Raw genomic sequence first — 21162 nt, forward strand, 5'->3', positions numbered from 1 at the left:
AAAAGTCGTAAATAACTTGTGCTGGAAAAATGGAAATGGAGTTGTGGTAGAGTGGGATTTGAACCTCGAACCTTAGGACTATTAGTCCACAATACTACCATGGGACCACAACCCGATTTACTTTGCAGAAGAAAAAACTATAAGGATTATTCAATAATCAGTTTGAGAAATACCTCCTTGATGAAGCGGTGAAGACGCTTGACTCACGCACGGAAGTTTCTGGGTTCAATTCCCGGTGAGAACACAAAAAATGAATGTGATTTTTCTAAAGTCTGGGTGTTTTGTGCTTTAATTCACCACTGTAATTAGGCCTCCTGGCTTGGTGTGGTGCAAAAAAATAATATATGTAAATAAATAATAAATAAAGTTCATTGACTATTTTAAATATTGGAGATGACGTTAGACAGGAATTCAAATTGGTCAAAACATGTAGACAGTGTACACAAAAAAGCCACAGGCCTGACTAACCAACTTGCCAAGAGCTGTACAATCTACGTAGACAGAATCACACAAAGTCGAAAAACAATTATATCAAGGAGCTGTCAAACTGATAAATACATTCATTAAAATAAAAAATGTAGAAGAAAAAAACTTAATAAAATACAGCAACAAATAGCGACTCTGTTCTGCAGAGTCTATGAAAGGATTTTGGAATGACTGCTATAAAAAAGCAGAACAGGGAAAAATAACATAGATTTCCTTTCTAGTGATACTGGATTACTTTCCTTTTCTAAAAAATATGTAATCCAACTTTGCAGTTCACTCAAATGTTCACAGGGCATAGTACGTTCCGCCAATACCTTTGCCAGCTTGGTTTAAGGGATGAAACCAGCTGTGAATGTGATGAAATCACGATACAGAATGTACTACCCCTGCTATAGCTCTTTTCCATTTTTGACAAGAAACTGTTTGGGTTGGAAACAGAGAAGGAACCTAATTTGTAAGATTCCATAGGGAACTGGCAACAAAGGTGATTTTTTTTTTCTAAAAAAAATATCCAACATATTGACAAAACTATCATTAGAAAAGCTGACTACAATGTATGAAAACAGAGCAGAAGGCCAATTACTTTTTACTTGTGACAGTCCAACCTCTTCTGATGAGTCGTCTGTGGAATCCACAGCATTAACGCATTTGTGAAGAGGTCAAAGAACAGTCAATATCTTCCCCATCCTGAAGTAATTTTGAAACCTTTTGAATGAATACCCCTTATAAATACATAATAAGCAAAGGAAAAAATAGTGTAATTCCTTATTTAAAAAAATACAAAAGCATCAGGTATTAAGCAGCCTTTCACAGTTGACAAAATTAATAAGTGTGTAGCGTCAAGATTTTTCACTAAAACAAAAATTGAATAAAAAATTTGTACGATGACATCTTCATAAATAATAATTTAGAATAATCATGCGGAGACACCAAAATTCATTTTTCAATAAGTTTTACTAAACAAGTAGATAAGAGGTAAGACCGGTAATAAGAGGAGGGATTTAGCAATGGGGAAACGAGTTGCCGAGTTGCATTCGTCAGATGAACAGTAGCATTCCTCCCAATAAACTCCGTTCTCATAAACTCCCCAATTACACACTCCCGTCACTCCAGTATCAGCTACTGATGCACAGCGTCGAATTACTTGTCGCCAACGCCCATCCCCTGAAAATTTCAAAAAGCATATTTTTTAATTATTATTTATTTATTTAACACTTTATACACATATATATGTCCCATATTAAAAAAAATTGTGTTGATTAATCTGTTCTAATGACCTACCTGTATGCCTAGTCTATAAGTGTGAAAGTACAACTAACAATTTAGTGAAATTAATCACAACCTACAAGCGCGCGAGTTAAGGTCCTACCAAAACAATGCAGAAATAAGTTCCGTTTAATTTTTTTTAATTATTTATTTATTCACACAAAATACACACATATTACAAAAAAATAAAATAGTAAATGTATCCAAAACACTATGAGGTCAAGGGCCTTGTGTTGAGTTGAGATACAACATAATGGAAAGTACATAATTAAATAATATCAAAAATAAAATATTATTACATAAACATACATATATTTCAAAGGGCATCTGGACAACACGCTTAATAGTATATAAATCTATGCAATATCTGCAGCAGTCTCCTGCAACAATAACTAATAACTTTTGACTGTTGAAAAAGTGCCAAACATATATGGTGTCAAAAAAATAGTTTTTTTCTCACCAGTTTTTAAAAACATTATTGAATATAATATTGTATCATATGACATTATTATTATCAAAGTTAATGTTATTTATAATTTAATGTTATTTTTTGTATTTGGATTGGTTTTTTTTTTAATTTTATATTGTTTCACATGAAATTATAATTTATTTTAATTTAATTTATATCTTGTTGTTTTTAATTATTATGGCTTAACACAGGCACTGCCTAAAAAGCCATAATATGTTGGTGAATATGTATACAAATGTAATTTGAAATGAATAAATAAATGTCATATGATCGGTTTTAATTTTTAATACAAATATACTCTACTCTGACTTTACGCCACCTTTCACAAAACTAAAAAAATTTAACTTGCACCCAAATAACAGCAAAAGAAAGGGTTAACAGATCATGAAGCATAATATTGTTAACCTTTATATTATGTTTTCTTATAATTTCACATTGTCATTATTACTTATGGACAAATTAGGCAATTTGTAGGAAGACATAATAAACAAACCAATTCAATTACACCTTAATGCATATATGATACTATTTTTCTTCTATGTGACTTCAAATTCATCTAACAAATTAATATTTCTATTCTCTATTAAACTTGAATATAATATACTTTGACAAACGGTATCTATATTTAATAACTTTGTGAATGAAACTAATTCCTTTACCTGTTGTCCTTCACATTTTAGTTGTTTTAGTGCAATTTAAACTATTTACCACCACTATTCATTATGACACTAACAGCCAAACAGAATGAAATTACATTTAAGAATAAATGAAACAATAATAATAATGCCATTACATATACAAATTAATGTCTCCACCAGTTTGATTCTTAAAAGGAAATATTTCTCAAGCACTGTTTTGTACATGTTAATAGATACTAAACGTAAGGGATCATCACTTTACTTACATACGAACCCAATGGGGCTCTGTTGAGTAATCTTCATACAAAATGATCCTGGCATGGGAGATTCTTCACTATTACACTCTACGGCAATATTCTGTCGTTTGTCAAACTTTCTATATGCACCGCAGGTGTCATCTATTTTATTTTGTGCAGATGAACACATATAACATCTTACTGCAAGTCCTGTAATAAAATTATAGGTTAAGACAGCGATCAGAACAACAAACTTTTACTAAACATTACAATCCAGATGAACGCGATCAACCAACCTGAGGACACAAGGCTTGATAAAAGTATTAGTAAATATAAATTTATGGAATTCATTTTGCTGCTGTTTGAGTTTTGAAATATAAACAAACTTCCCAAACGAAGTAATGTTATGACGAATAATGACAGATAAATTCACGCCGTTGAGTTTACGCCCATATTAGGGATACCAGTAGAAGGTTTTAGTTTTTTCAGGTAAGTACTTCCGGATAAGTAGGTACTTCAAAAATAAATAATTCTATGGCCAGTAGAATTTTTTCCCCTTTATTTGGGCCTTCTACCAAAACACGATAACATGGGCCGAAAATAAGTCAAATGCATTGACAAAGAAAGAACAATTAATGACAAAATGTACACAAACATAAAAATTATGCAAATGTACAAGAATAACAAATCAAGATTTGATAAATAAAAGTCAGTTAATAAATTTTGAAAATCAATAAGAACTAATCGTAGATATATATTTAATGAGATATTTTACAAGTACTTTTGACTGGGTGCGGCAATAACTACCTGAATAGATTTTTCGAGTGATAATTGATTTGTAAAAACTTGTATTTACTAATTTTTTGCTTGTAAAGGGATGGAGTCTAATATAATAAAATTTTAATAGGTCATGGAAAGAAATGTTAAAAGATTTTTTTTTTAATCTTTTAATATTAACAAAAAATTATTGCAATCAATTTATTGGAAATTAATTGTCAAGAAAATAATTTATGTGAAAACTCAAAACGAATAATTTTTTACAATTGTTTTTTGGTGATTATAATTTTTGGGCGATTATTTTATTTATAAGTGTGAAAGCTGCTGATCAAGAGTATTTTGTAGAAGATTGTATTAAAATTGTGATTATCAAAAACCCCATAAAGTTACTAATTAAAGATGTCACAAGTCCCAAAGTGCTTAATTCCCTTGACTGTCTAAATTTTTGATAAAATTATAATGTTCATTCTTATTTATGGCATCGTAATAAAAAAAATATTTGGGCACTTTCATTTAACAAAAAAGTCAGTAAATAGTTTTTTTTTTGTAGAGGCCTTAAAAATATTTATATTGACTTATGAGGTTTCTGAAGGTTATAATTCATTTTCCGATCAGATTTTTTCGCAGATCAACCGAAATTTTAATTCTCTGTTTAGAAAAATTCCATGTAACAATGTTGAATTCATTCAACTTGCATAATAATGTGAAATTAATTCGGGAGTTATTTTTGATAAAATCTTATATAAACGTGACCAAAACACGTGAGCAATGTTTTTTTGAAATTTTATACTTGACGGTCTAGGGTGCTATTCTAAACCACTCTTGCGGCACGAGAAAACAGTTTTTCTACGGCTGCGAGAGCGTTTAGAATACCAGCCCTAGTTAAACATTATCAAGCAAGCCTGCTCTCGGTTTTATATAATCATACAGTGCTGGGCTCACAAAACGATATTCGAATAGTTCACAAACCAACCGGTGGAACCGAAACATTGGGAGGTAGGTACTAAAATCCGGCTCTGTACCATCAATATTATTAGAAACCATAAAAATAAGCGTTGGTGTTCTGAACTAAAAATCAATGTTTTATTTCGTTTCGTTTATCTTTTGTTTTGTTTTTATTTCTCGTATCACGTTGCATCACGTTGGGCTGCACGTTGCTTCTGAATGATATATTCGAATAAAATAATTATTATCAGACTATAATTTTGATTTCAACTTATTTTGTATACAGTTTAAAATTTATTTTATTTACGTGTGGGTAAGCAAGCCTTGTTACTTCATTTTATTGAATTTTGTAAACAACTTTAACGTCGCTTGTCACTGTTAGTGTGTGTATTCATTTTGTAAAACATTAAGTCGTACTACGAGTAATTTTGATAAATAATATGTAATCGATCAAGGCTAGTATTTTGAAAGGTATAACGCGCGTAGAAAACGCTTTGCTGTCGCGTATTTAGAAGGTAAAACGCTATAAAAAAGCGGCATACTTCGGCCACATATTGGCCGTTTTCACACCACAGCAAAAATCCACCCGGCTCGATAAAAAAAACACAGGGTGGATTGATTTTCAGCGTAATTTTTTTATTTCATTCATTAATTGGCGTTTAAGCGCACGAACTAGGACACCATGAGGCCGACTAATCTCAACTCGATTTCGAAAAATACAAAAATTAATAACTAAATAATTTTAATAAAAAAGCATCAACCATCTTTGCGCTTTTCCCACTACCCAATTTTTAAAGAAATTCTGGGTTCTAGGTAAAAAATCGATATTAAAAAAGAATTGTTTGCTTCAAATATTTAAGGATCACATAATATTTAATGATGTTTCTGCTTTACGAAATGTAGTAAGTACGAGATCTACATAAAACAATTGGTTATTTTTTTATTTACTTAATAATTAAAAACAGCAGGGCGACATTATTACAGAAGAATATTTAATTGATTAAATGAATAAAGCAAACAAAAAATACAGCAAGGAATACAAGTATTTCGCGCGAAGTTAAAAAATCATATTCGTAATTATTTTTCATAGGACACCTATTGAAATAACTACTGTATATTTTGTGATTTCACTTGTGGTTTTACGAAACTAGAAATGACATCATTGTCGCTAATTAGAAACTAGAATGGGATCAGACGTCACCCTTCATTATTGTACACAATAATACTTTTTTTCTTTTACGCAATGAGAAACGTGTATATATATATGCAGGGTGGCCAGACACCAGGGTTAAAAAAAGTTCTGGTGAATAAAGGTTAATCCATGTTCAGTGAAATGTTCGCCGTTTTCAAGATATTACATTTTACCGTTTTTTCCTTGATTTCGCTTTAGTTACTTACAATTTTATTTTAGTGAATAAATAATCACTTTTTTTATATTTTTCTTTATCGACAACAATTACTTATCAAATACCTGATCACCTACCTTCCTTGGGGTCCTGGTTTAGATTTTTGGTAGAGCGGACGTAAAATATTGGTTTTAAGGGTGATTCTACATTGTGATATTTAATTATTCTTGGACTAGCACGTAAAAGCGTAAGACTGATCACCTTAACTTCCATACAACAACAACAACGCTGCAAACGAGGTGCTAATATATAATATGGACCACTGGATGGAAATAGGGAAATGAAAGACCATTAAAATATTGCTGATTTGTTTTAAACGGTAGAACTCAAACATGGCAGTATCGCAAGTACTTTTTTTATGGAGTTATTCAAGGCGCTATTTTGAAAAATATATTTGCTTTTTCGAATCCCTTCTATGATTGGTTCGCCGAATGATGACATCACACGGTGTCTCCGGTATACAATTATTACTTCCCACTTGTCACTATTGGTCAGTTCAAATAATGTCGTCACGGGCTTACCATTAGACGTATTGAGACTAGCTCTAGTACCTTTCAAAAAGAGCAGGCACGGAGATTTCGGAAAATTATTTTTTTTTGCTAAACAAAACATTTAGTTATAGCGGAATTAAGAAATTAAACAGTGCTACTAGGACCAACATGAAAATCGTATTTTTTATTGGTAAATATAAGTTATTTTTTATCGAGCTCTCTTTGTTATTTTCAAAAATATTAAAAATTCCTGGTAATTTATATTATGATTTAATAATTCATCTTTACAATTAGCTTCGACTTCATCATGTCAACTGATAGGCAGTTTCCATCGTTTGTCCATAAAAAATCCCCATTAAGAAAAAAACGCGTTCTTTAAAAGCTTAACGGGATTGACAATTTCTTAATTACTTTCGGTAGTTCTCCGAATTCGTTACTTTCAAAAACTTAAAGATGTTGGAAAATCAGATTGTACGAATTAAGGAAATGTTTGCTTCAATTTATTGATCTCTTCATAAAGCCGATCCTGGTTTTTTAAACCAAGTGATTCAACAGCTTCTACAGCACCTTTTGAAAGTTTTAATTTTAATTGTTGGTAAGTTCACTAAACCCGTAAGGGTTATATAAGAAATATTATAAATCTATTAGTGTTTGTCTCATCTGGTTAGTGAAGTCATCATGTGCTTTTTCAGGTTGATATTTTATAATTTAATTTCATAATTTATTGAACTTTTCAGAATTTTATTAATACATAATTGTCAAAATCAATATTGACGCCAGGACTAGAAATATAAAGGCAAATTAAGAGTGCAAGTTATGTGTACTAAGTACAAGCCCAGTGGATGGCTCTCGCTCTCACCGCACACTGTGTAATATTCTAATCTAGCGTATTAAATTATCACTCCACTCAAATATCATTTGTGAATAAGATATAATAGGTACAAATTCGATTTCTATGTCATTTTGGAGATAAATAAATAAAAAAGATTTATGCGAAAATTGTATGTGAAAAACATAAAAACTTTCATACTTTCGTATCAATTAAAATATTGTATATATAAAACACATGGAGTATTTTGTTGTCATTTCACTGCAATCTATAATTAATCATGAAACATAGAAATATGAAAATATACTCTTGAAAATATAAGCTTGTACATAATTTTTTTAAAAGCCAAATAATAAACAGTTATAAAAAAGTTTAACGATCAGTTAAATGGTTTAATCACTTATTTGCAAAAATTAAATTATTAACCACCCTCATAGGTATCAATCGGAGACATCCTCATCACTTTTGTCTGATATTTATTCCGATATGGAAGAAGCGGATAGATCAGACAGTAAAATCAACACTTCTGGCAAGAATTTAGTTGGTTTCCTGCTCGGTGTATTCCGTAAACTTGATATTAATGGGTCTGACGAGATAAGTAATATGTGCACGAGATCCGTGTTAGAATCAATCCAGGAAGTCTTCCTTGTATATAACTCCCTGAATTGTCTGTTATCTTTATTCCCGGCTTCTTGAGCTTCTTCTGATAGCTGTCCAATAGGATGTAGAGAAGTGGCTGGTATATATTTTCCATGAATCAAAATCTTATGGACACTTAATGGTATATAATACCAGGGATACGATTCGACGTAGTGTTTTAGGGTGCCCTTTGCATATTCGCTTTTGCCGATTCAATTGTTTTCTTCATATTTGTGGCATATCGTGGTGATGATGAAAACAACATGCCCATAATATTGGCAGTATCTTTTTTACCGGAGGCGCGGAAAGACATTTGAGATGCCATGGCTATTTAGCATTGCTGAAGGAATCTAGAATTCCTCTAACTTTTTTGCTTTTGTTTTTTGGCAACATTCCGTAAAACGTTTTTTGGACGACCGCGTCTGGGAACACTCGTAATCTTTGGTACCGTGCAGTGACTACAAAAAGGTATTGCGTTGTTAACAATTTGACTAAAACAATTATTTTCGTCGAGCCAACTTTTAGTTTAGAATTAGTTTTTAAAAAAACATTTGCATGTCTTCTACTTTTTTCCCAACGCATCTTAATTCTGGCGTTCATTGTTCTGATTGTACAATAAATTGACTTTTACTTAATAATCCACAAAACCAAAATGTTGAATAACGTGATATGGCATCTGTCTTGCTGTTTCTTCCTTAGTGCTTTGCAACCAAGTGTTGAAAAATTTTCGTCTTGAAATTAAGGGCCCCGTCACTGAGAATGTTTTAAAAATGTATGCGTGACGCACGAAATCGTAAAAAAAATCAAATCAATGATCTTGAAAATATTTAAGCTTTATAAAAAAGTTAATTTGAATACGACGAAATGCTGAAAAATAAACAATTTGGCTATTTAAACATTTGAATCAGAGAAAAATAATTCAAATTCTACTTATAATTGTTAATTAATATAAAATTAAATTGTGTTAAAATTTTTAAAAACATATCTTGATTTGTCGTTTTTATTTAAAATAACAATAATAACCCTTCACACAAACTAATTAAAACCATTCAATGCTAACGCTCGAAAAGGGCTAATTAATAAACAACAATGCAGCACGGGAACTACACTGACATTAAACTGTTGTCAAACTTACTGCAGGGCACAACAATGCAAATAATAGGCAGTTTTATCTACCTGCGACATTAAAAAATGAAATCCATTATATATATCATAGAAATATATTTAAACATATTTTTTTCTCCAATTCTTCCATCTGTTGAAGTCGTATAAGTAAAAAAGCAGAAACCTTTATTCATATAAGATAAACGCTAACACAAGCGAAATATCTTCTCGAAGAGATTCTTCATTACTGTTGATATATCATTACCATTTTCCTTGCCTTACCAGCTGCATGGGGCATTGCATTAATACTCCAATGAGGAAGTTCAGTGCTACGGGAAATTGGATTACTTACACGTGATAGAAATTAAAGCATTTAATATTATATTATATAATATTATATAATTGTACTGGAAAGTTTCTTGAAAATGTATAAAAAATATAATAAAAATGATTTTAATAAAAACATACTACTTTGAACGATGTCGCTAGTTCTTCCGAATCAACCGACGACATAATATTGCGATAGATTTCCGGTTTTTATTAGAAGCCAAACCACTTATCAGCAGAACTCACCAAAGAGAGCTTGTGACATTATACGTTGAGTAATTTCACAATTTTAAAAATTCATACAAGTATACATATATTTTTTATTTTTGATTTTTTGGACACACTCAAACATTGTTGAATTAACTACCTGGTAAAAGAAAAAGTATGAAAATTGGAAAATTGTTGGGGTCGCGCTTGCCTAGTACGTGATTTGGTTCAGCCGAATGAATCTCACCCGCATAATAAAGGTTTCAGCTCCTTTACTTCACAAAAGTCAACAGATGGAAGAGTTGTGGAAATGTGGATGTTCAAATATGGGCAGAATGATGAATGTTACACAATGTGTTTTTTTTTTTTTAGAAAAAATAAATATTTGCGTTCTTACGATTTACCCAAATATTTCATTTTGAGGGCCATTTTCAACGAGTTGTAAATAACTCACTATTAGAAAATGGAATCAAGTTGGAGTAGAGTGGGATTCGAACCACAGACCTTTGGTCCGTGAGTCCGAGACACTAGCCACAGGACCACAACCCGATCAAAGTGTAAAGTGGCTACTTAAACCCCCCAATGGGTTACAAGCCCTGTAATGCCTAGACTCCATATTCCCTTCTCAAAAATGTTTTCCCTCTCTGTTGTAATAAATTTAAATAAAAACTCACTGAACTTCCTCATTGCAGTGTATCTTGATCATTTTTGTTACATTAAAGGTCATCAGTCTTTTGTTTCGTGTACCAGTCCAGGGCCCGTATTGCGATGGGAAGCTAATAATTATCTTTAATTAACAACATTTTGAGTTGGTCAAAATTTTCAGCTTTTTAACTTCACAAACATCAACAGATGAAAGAATTAAAGGAATATGTATTTTCAAATACATGCAAAATGGTGAAATTTAAAGTGTGTAAAGTGGTCACTTAAACCAGCCAATGACAGATCATAAGTCTCTACATCCATATTCCCTTCTCTAAAATGTTCTACATCTCTGTTGTAATATGTGAATAATTATCTTTAATTGTTTATAAAGCAAAATATGATTTTCATTATGAAAATGTGTCGTCGCAATTGAACATATTTTATGAAAATATAAACATAACATTTTTTTTTTTTTAAAGTCACTGAAGATAACTCTGTTAACTTTTCATTGTAATTAACCGGGGCTCAGAAACGATAACATATAGCACCGTATGTAGAACCACCCTTAAAACTAATATTTAACGCCTACCCTGCTATAAAACCCTAGATCTCAAGCAACGCGGACTTATCCCCACTTGATTTATGTTTTGTCCTGGATCCTTCTTTTATTTCACCCGCAGAATTGTATTCTTCATCCGCTCGGACATAAAATCAATAGGGGTAAATCATTTAAGGTTTTATGTTAGTATTACATTATTTGTGATGTAGACATTGTATTGAGTCGAATAAAAAATATAAAAGCTTTCAATTTCCCGTAGAACCTTGACGGGGCGTGGAGTAGGGGGGTTGTAAGGCTTCTGCGGGTGAGAACTTTTGGCCTAAATATACCGATTCCTTATAATATTCTAGGGGGAGAATTAGCAAATTAGCTCGAATGACAAAGATAGAGCGGGTTAAGATTGAGTATCAAAGGGTTTCTTAACTCATTTACGGCTTCTAATTAATGCAACAAGTCGTGTCACATTCCGATATAAAGGCTCGAAAATGTCAGTGACAACATTCAACAACGTTATAGAAAATGTTGCTATCAAGATGAAAGAAAGACGACGCGCATGCATATACTGGAGGATGCTATTTTTTCGTATATTCAAAAAGTTTGCATTTAAATATTTACAAATAACATTGGTTTTTTTATGCATTCCAATCAAATTCTTGCCTTAAATTCCTTGTACTTTCTGCTCATTTATTATTTTCATTGGATTTTTGGGAATGCTAAAATAATATTATTAACTGACATTTATTACATTTTCGAAAATCATATTCCTACATAAAGTGCACCCCTGTTATTAAGAAAAGAAGAGTTTGACATCCGCAAAAGAATTCTAAATGTATATTTGAAAAATTATTATTTTAAGCTGTAGCATTCAATCATAAACAAGTACCTAGATACTTACTTTTCAATGTAAAATTACCCCATCTTTTTTACGTTTATCCGAACGGTTTTCAAACCCGGCGGGTGGTTAAAGAACGACTTATACGAGTTGGGTATGACTGAGCGTTTGAACATAAGTGTCATAATTTAGAGGGCTCAGGGTGTGTCTATGTGTATTTATAGGTCAATAGTTTTTTTTTCCTTTTTTCCTTTTTCTATGATTATGTGATAGCATTATAAAGTCAAGTTTTGTGAGTATACTTAATAATGTTTAATCTTAAGAGGAAACGCGGTCTGATTATTCTTCATACAAACATATTCCCGTATTCTCTCCCTAGATTATGGCACTGGGGCAGTGATTTACTTGTTTACTATGGGAACTAGAACCATCCTAAAACCCATAAAAATGCCCAGTTTTATCCGCTGTCTTCGGGCTTATGGAATACAAATATTTTCGAAAAACACGAGACGTACCTATACCGAAAGTTTTATTCTGATACTCCGTCTAAAATAAACAAAATCAGTTCAGTTTTGAGGTACGGAAAATGGACTATTTATTTATCCTCACAATTTATGTAAACCGAAACACGAAAATAATGTACATATCGAATTTGAACTAAATACAATAATTGTTAATTATCAAACTTTCGACGACTATAATTTACACAAATCTAGCAATAGCAAAGCATTGCCGAGTTTAGCTCGTATATTTTTTAATCTTGTGATATAGACCTTTTTAATACAACAATTATTCATTTTAAAACGTTCTTTAATGCATTGTTTAAAACTAATTATTAAAGTCGTAATAAAACTTTCTTTTTCATGCAATTTTTTCTCTGTTTTTGATGTCTATTATTATTATCTTTTCTCTTTCTGAAATTAATTTATCAAATATGTTTGTGTACTGTATATTATATTGTTATTATATACATACTCACTGTTAACTAATTTTTATTATTTGTTTTTAACATTAATTTGTAAATGCCATTTTTTTTATGTTTAAATTCTTTACAAGCTATTTACAATTTGCTTTTTAATTCTAAAATTTTTCTTGCATCTGTATTTTTTCTTTTTTATTATGCAGTTTAACTTTAACTCTATTTTTTGTAATTTCCCCTGGGGCGTATTGTAAAATAAATAAATAAATATCTCTTTCGCTTCAAGCTCCAGTCTAGGCATAGAGAAATATTATAGTAAAACGTTAAACCTGCTAATCGAACCCGGGACTTCAAGCATGGTTAGCGAACGCGCCATCCACTACACATAGAGGTAGACTTACGTGTATCTTAACTCGATTTCATGTTTCAGTATATTTACTTAGAAGTAGCCATCAATTCGAAATCACTTATCTGGGGCTCTGGCACTACGAGTATTTCACAAACAGAAATGTGTTCTCTCAAACCTGACAAAATCATGAAAAAAAAACTAAGGGCAATAAGCCCGCCTCGTGGTTTATTGGTTGATTTGTTCGCGTACCATGCTTGAGGTTCTCGGTTTACTGGCAGGGTGGAGGTGAAATATTGGTTTAAAGGTGATTCTACACTACAATATGTCATCGTGCCTGGACTTCGACATACTGTTTTTGATCTTTTAATGCAGTGTCATATGCTCCACTGGTTGTTGAATTGAAATTATGAACTTAAATTGAAAAATATGAAATAATAAAATCCGATATGAATAACAGCAACTCTACAGCCAAACGAATTCATTATAAAAATCAATACTCGGAGCACTAACTTCGTGAGTTTCCATGTAAAATAATGTACATAAAATCGCTATAGTAAATTTAATATGCCGACTGATTTCATAATTAATCGTAATTTATGATTTTGTTCATCATTGTTTTATAAAATGCGTAAGTCAATGTTAAAACATAATGAGGAACTTCAGTCCTACGGGAAATTAAATACAATAAATGTTTTTTTTTCCCGCGGTAAAAACTGGACCATTAAATTGTACTGCAAAGTTTCCTGAAAATGTACGAAAATTTTATTAAAAAAAAAAATTGAATTTCGAATTAGATTTTGAGTTAGTTCATATGAGTCAACCAATGGTAAGAGAGGTGTAAAATAATCCGGGTCACTAAACATAAACGAACTAATCGGCAGAACTGGCCGAGAATAAGCGGAAGAGAACCTCTAACGTCGCATGCGGAGTAATTTCAGAAATACAAAACTTTAAAAAATCCTAGCGCTGATAATACGATAAACATGTATTTTTTTTAATTTTCGGCTTTTAAGTTTAATAGTCTATTAACAAATCAATAAGAATAAAAAAAAAACCATTAAACTTTCTCACTATCAACTAAAATATAAGGACAAAATATTATAAAATAATAACTAAATAAATTAATACTTTCATTGTTTGGTCGAGAAGTATGAGAGTTTGTTAGTGTGAAAATGGGTCGCCGAGTTACACAGAGCATGCTTAGTGTCACCGAGCGACTCAACACGTTGATGAAATTGGGCGGTAATCTTAACGGCTTTTAGCTTAATCCAGCACTCACATAACAATATGGAAGCAGGCAATCCCGAATCTATATATAACACCTTTCTTTCGTATATTATACATACATATGCATACAAACTACATAGATCGTACTATTGGAAATTATTGCTAACTTTATTCAACATTATTGCTTAGCGCGAAAAATGTTATTTTTTCATGTTTATTTAATTTACTGAATTAAGAGTTTTATAACGTATTTTTGTCATAGTACTACACTATCCAACCTTATTACCGTAAATAAAATCTAGCGTAGTAAGATCATCGTTACATGAAGGTAAGATTATTAGTCTTACGCTTCAGGTGCCAGTCCAGAAATAATTAATTGTCGCAGTTCAAAAAACCTCAAAAATTATAATTATACATCCACCCTGCCAGGAGTCGAACCGAAGACCGCAAGAATGGTAGGCGAAAACGTCAACCGCTACACGAGGAGGTGGACTTATTTTCGTTCGATTCAGAAATTTTACCTAAGAGCTGCCATCGAGTCAAAAACACTGGTCCAGGGTTCTGGTTATATTTCACACACTGAACTGTATTCTTCGTTCACATGGACAGATTTTTTAAAAATATTTGCTATCCTTAATTTACCGAAAGCGAGTTATGAGATATTTAAATCTCTTTTATTGGTCTCCCGTAAGTTAGTTCGCTTTTTAATTTTTTTGGCCATAATTTGGCCTAAACAAAAGACTCAGACAAACTTTTCAAAAGGTGTAAAAAATATTATCTTGAACAACAGAGTATAAATGAAAAATGTATATATTATTTTATGTAATATAAATGTAACAATCCGTAAGGGTTTATAAATAAATTTTCAAATAAAAAAAAAAGATCTTTTAGAATAATTAAAGGTACCCCGCCCTTTTTTTCCACTTGATTTTCTTGAAAATGTTCAGGTTTCTTTCAGTATTTTACTTCAGTGTAATTTTTTTTGACAGGCATCGTGGTGCAGTTAATTAGACGGCCAACTGTGAAACTGGCGTCGCGGGTTCGATTCCCGCCAGTTGCAAGACAAAATCCAAGAAAGATTTGTTCTCAATTGGTCTGGGTGTTGCGGTGTATTTTTATTACCTCCTTCCATATCCCCTCTATCCCACCTGCTGACAAGCCTCTAATAGAGGCTTAGCGGGTTATTCCTTAAAAAAAAAAAAAGTCTTTTCGATACTTTTTTCTAATTTCTTTCTCTCGATTTGACTAAGGGAACATAGAATATATTGCCGAAATGTTATATTGTTAGGACTCAGTTTTTAAAATGAGGAAGTCATTTTATTTGCTATTGCTTTTGTAAATTCGCAGTGCTATACTGGTGCTATTCATTTTTTTTTTGCACCACAACAGGCCAGGAGGCCTAATTACAGTGGTGAATTACATCACAGAGCACCCAAGCTTGAGAAAAATCACATTTTTAATTTTTGTGTTCTCACCGGGAATCGAACCCGGAACCTTCCGTGCGTGAGTCAAGCGTCTTGACCACTACACCACGGAGGCCGCCGTTCATTTCAGCTTCTACCTTAGTGTTCGCTACAACATAATGTGTTGATAAATATTAATATTTTTCTACCTTTCATTCTTAAACATAATAAAATATAGGTTGTGCTCGATTTTCCAACAAGTAGAAATTATTTCTGTGTAATGTCATTTATTATTTTAGAAACTAAAAAAAAAAAACAATTGTACTCCACAGTTATGTGTGTGCAATAGAACCAGATCTGAATAAAAGTTGAGGAAATCAAGTGGAGATTAGTCTGCCCGTTGTGCAGGGGTTGGCGCTTACCTACCATTTATGAGGTCCTGGGTTCGATCCCTGGCAGAATGAACGTAAAACATGATTTGAAATGCAATATTTCATCGTTTTCGAACTGGCGCCTAAATCCTAGGACTGATCACCTTACCTTCATGTAACAGTTGATCGAAATACCCTGCATTTGGTTTACCAATACAGTACCCTATGCACCGCCGGTGTGGAAAGAGGAATGATGATGATGACATATGTTTTCAATTTAAAAAGAAAGATTATATGTACTTTTCTTCATTAACAATAAATATCTTATCTTATCATGATTAGTGGCCTAATTCTGTAACGAATTTGTTTTGTAGATTTATTCGTATCCTACGAGAGGGAACGAGAGCGAAATACGATTTTGATTGAGTTAGAGTGAGATGGGTATAAGGAGAACGAACGAACTTACGAAACGAAATTGTAATAGAATAAGCCTACTTGTTTATTATTTTGGGAGAACGAAATTGATTTTTGGTTTTCAAAAGTACATCAAAGTAACATTTTGGGGTGCCATTCTGAATTTTCTCGTGGGGATAGAGAAGATTTCTACTGTATATTACGTGGGGATTTTTTTTCGCATGCGACTACACGTGGGTATACTAACAGAATGCATTAAGTCAACAGTCTTAATATATTTCAAATATATTTAAATACAGGTGCAAGATGTTGATTTGAAATTTTAAGATATGCATAGAATAAAAATTACTTTTTTGAAGCTTTAAAAAAAAAATTAAAGAAAATTGTGGAAGAAATAACGCGTCGAAAGAATAAAACAGCTTTAAATGCGATTATCCCGGAACTTGTATTAATGACTCAATGCATTATATCAGTAAAGCCTCGATATTGTACTCGTATGAATAACGACTGAAAGTTTAATACCCGTAGCGCTACGCCACAACCTACAACCAACCCTTTGTTGCATACAGCTTGTAGCTTTGTGTTGCTATTTAACAACTTACTATTTAATATTTACGGTAATTGGTTGAGTACTCGTAATAACGACTACAAACTTTGTTTAATAAAACAAAGTTTTGTAAACTCCTACCTTAAATTGCAATTACTCGAAACTGGAAACATTAATGTTAAATAAGCATTTTTTGGAGTTTTGATTTCAATTATCGTGTACTTTTGGTGCATTTTCAATAAAATATATGTACTATTCGTCAGTTTCTGAATGATGAAAAGTTGATGTCTTTTTTAATTGACAGTAATATGATTTATTTAGCAAAGTATTTCAGTTTAAGTATAAAAAAAATAGAATAAATAATAAAAAAGAAATAAATCTTACTTACATAAATGTATCTTTAGGATGAAATACCTTTTAACAAATTATTTTAATTTATATTAAATGTATACTAATATCTAAATGGTTGAGTCACGTCGATTATATTATAACTAATTCATATTTAATTTTTCACCAGTTTTTTGAAAGGTAAATGATATACTCATATAGTTGTATATTTTGTTTTAGTTGTACAACAACTATTTACACAAAAAAACTTCGCCATGAGAATTTTACATACGGAAGTAGTGGTTCCAAGACACTTTTAGTATAAATTATCTACGTAGCTATTTAAATATGTGTGTATCACAGACATAACTACAATGTTATTACACAAATAAACTAGTACAGGGACAACATATATGTAAATGTATGTAGAAGAAAATGTTATAATATGTAACGTGTGTTCGAATTTTCGTATCGCTCGCGGAGCTGAAAATTACGCCTGAAAATCGCATCTGAAAGGGTCGCTGCTGTGTCCGCTTCCCCGCTCCTTTTCCAGGAAGAGGAGGGGGGAGAAAGAGAGGGATGAAGTCCTGCTACCTCCCTCTGCGGTCCCGGGCAGCTAGCTTCAGTCCACAGAAGCCAGTCTGCCTCATGTTTCCAGAGTGGGAGGACGCGCGCCCGCTCCGCCAAATATCTCAGCTTTTCACAACTTTGATATCAACCGCTACCCCTTATCATTAGGAAACTGGCGGTCGGTGAGGTAGTCAAAACGTCCGAATCTATTTATCGTGCCATTTTATCGAGTAAACATCGCGCGCGTTATTCATGTTTCTTTTTATAATTTGGAAAAAGGAAGGTTAGAGTTGTTACAAATTCCATAGTCCAAGGTCACCGATCAGATAGTTCTTCGAACAGATAATATGAGAAGAATTAATGAAAAAAATGAGAATTCTGGAGCCTTCCATTGCTGAATTTCATCTACCCACCAAAGGTAATACTTTTACATCATTTTAAAAATAAACCTATCCTTAATTTGCTGCTGTATACGTCTGATACACAAAAAGTACTTAATATAAAAAAGTATTAGAAAATCGCGCAATATATTTTCACAAAACGAAATTAAATAAACATTAGGTATTTTAAAAAATACTAACGTGGATTCAATGGAATTTGCGTGGTAGGCATAGAAAGCGTTGTCTTTAAAAAAATATTTACTTCTTTCATAAAAAACCGTTCGTCGTTTTTAAATTCCTGAAAGAAATATTCATAATAGCGATTGGAGCTTTCGCAAGATAATATTTTTTTACATCCGTTCTTACAAACACTTATAATCAAGCGCAGTATTATAAAACTCAAATTTCGCTCGCTTTATTTTATAAACGCAATTAAAAAGATGCCTAAACGTTGTCAATGCTCAGGCGAATTTGTGAGGGTAATATTAAATTTTTAAAATATGTGCATTAATGCACAGATTCTTGCAGAATGCGACGCTGAGACGTGCATTATCGACAAGATTAAGAAAAGGGTGCTGCGATGATTCAGAGGATTAAAACGAATGTACCGCGAAAGAACGACTTAAAATATTTACGATGCAGAAGACTGAAAAAGACATGTCACTATTAAATTTAACACACAGTGGAGAGGAAGGCAATGCCGTATACCTAACTTTAAACGTCATTTTGTTGGGATCTATTCGGTACAAGGCTAACTTTTATGTACATTTAGTTTAGATAAGTTTATTTATATACGACTACCACGAAACCATTTAAGAATTAATAAAGAATTTGAAAATTACCCGACACTTGCGTGTAATTTCGTACATTATTCATCTAATTTCGTACATTTTTTCAAGGCTCAAAAAAGCGCTATTAAAGGTATTTTTACAAATGGCAAAATGACTATCAATCAAACCTTTATTATAATTATTACGTCGTTACACTCATTCGCCAAATCCACATAAATATTTATCTGCAAAAGTATCACCACTGCATAAAGCATGGGCCTAATTTCCGAATGACACATATGCGCCATAATTTTACGAAATTATTCGTACATTGCTCACAATATCTTATTTTTACTTAACTACATATATGTTATTGCACCGCATAGGCAATTCTGAGGTTAACTTTGATAAAAAGAAAATAAGATCAAATGACGTTAACTTGGTGTAATTCAAATAATTATGGCGGTTAATACCGTACAGTATACGGAATTCCGAAAACGTAGATTGAACTTCGACGTCCTGTTATTACAAAAACATACGCAACTAAGTGTTACATCGACGATAACATTGTGTTAAATATTATACTTACAAAATAAAATTCAATATCGCCACTACCTAATACGTAAAAATATATACTTTAGACTTATTTTCTGATGCTAAAATGTTGTAACAGCGAGTGTAAAATCACATCACATTTGATGGCACCGCTAGGCACTCCGCTGACTGATGCAGTACTTTGCTAGTTTACGAGACTACACTAAACGAACAAACTTTTTTACAATTATAAATCGTCAGCCCCTTCTTCTGGCTTTAACATTATGTTTCAAAATAAATTCTATAATCTTGATGAATGTTATAACTGTGAAAAAATGAAAACTGAAAAGTTGTTAACAAATTGAGATATTTGACCTATGTCCTCAAACGTTTAACTAGTTAAGTTCATCCAAATTCTAGCAAAATGGTTTATCGTCCTTTTGTATAGTCATTTTTTTATATCTAATAATTGGATAGTGAGGAGCCTATAAATAATCACATAAGCCCTTAGAAACCGTACAAAAACTCATTATTAAAATTAAACTTCATAAAAATTCAACTTTATGAAATCATGATAAAAAAATCCAATTATTACAGGAAGCTGAATTTTTGAAGCTACGGGAAACCTTTTGCCAGCAATGTCTAAAAAAAGTTTTTATGCGCCAACATTTATTTTCTAAAAAAATTAATAGATCCAGTCAAAGATTGAATAGTAATAACTTAAAATCCTTTATTTTAAATCCGGACTCAGGCAATGACACTTTTTTCATAAGGATAATATGATAAAGATTAATTATTCAAATTAGTTTCGATTAAATTTTTTGTTGAAATTATGGATTTAATAAGCAAATTTAAATGGTTTATTTTTATTGAATAGCTTATCCTGTTATAATTGTTTTTTTCATTTTTATTGTCAAAAAAATTGTCTTCTATTATTAGCACTTATTTTTTTAAATATCTAGTGTATGCTTCCAGGAGCCTTTATTTAAATTTAAAATAAAATTTATACCCACACACAGGCCGTGCGTTTTTGGGATTTTTTTGTGTTAATGTACTAGTTTTCTTAGTATTTATAACCTATGTAGACCTATTGTAAAACCCAAATAAAAAATTATGATAAAAGAAAATTTTAAAAAAGCATATGACAGATACAAAAATATGTAACTTGCTTTCTTCCAACTTGAAACTGCAGTATAAAATTAGCTGCTGTACTGTATTACCCTGCGCTCCCCTACCAACTTAAAATTTTAAGTTCTTAGATATTCACCACCTTTCATTTAATTTAATTTCATTTTTTTGCACCACAACAGGCCAGGAGGCCCAATTACAGTGGTGAATTACACTACGGAACAACCAGGCTTGAGAAAAATCACATTTTTTAAAAATTTTGTGTTCTCACCGGGAATCGAACCCGGAACCTTCCGTGCGTGAGTCAAGCGTCTTGACCACTACACCACGGAGGCTGCCAGATGATCTGGGCATATATCCAAATTTC

At 31.9% G+C, this 21162-nt stretch overlaps 2 protein-coding genes across 2 annotated transcripts in view; one reads left to right on the forward strand and one right to left on the reverse strand.

Annotated features, from left to right (window-relative positions):
* Positions 1–293: 293 nt before the first annotated feature.
* Positions 294–3537, reverse strand: LOC148278267 (uncharacterized). Its single transcript, XM_088231664.1, has 3 exons — positions 3392–3537; positions 3126–3305; positions 294–1650 (listed from the first exon to the last, which is right to left on the reverse strand). The coding sequence occupies exons 1-3, from the start codon at positions 3444–3446 to the stop codon at positions 1430–1432; spliced, it is 456 nt and encodes a 151-aa protein (XP_088087790.1). The 5' UTR covers positions 3447–3537; the 3' UTR covers positions 294–1429.
* Positions 3538–18051: 14514 nt separating this feature from the next.
* Positions 18052–21162, forward strand: part of LOC148278268 (putative G protein-coupled receptor CG31760) — a 119764-nt gene continuing 116653 nt past the window's right edge. Inside the window, exon 1 of the mRNA XM_088231642.1 lies at positions 18052–18401. The gene's annotated coding sequence lies outside the window, so the exon portion shown is untranslated. The remainder of the gene's footprint in view (positions 18402–21162) is intronic.

This window comes from Micrasema longulum, unplaced genomic scaffold, assembly GCF_059751315.1.
Source record: "Micrasema longulum isolate JH-2025_06_02 unplaced genomic scaffold, ASM5975131v1 h1tg000900l, whole genome shotgun sequence".
Classification (NCBI taxonomy): domain Eukaryota; kingdom Metazoa; phylum Arthropoda; class Insecta; order Trichoptera; family Brachycentridae; genus Micrasema; species Micrasema longulum.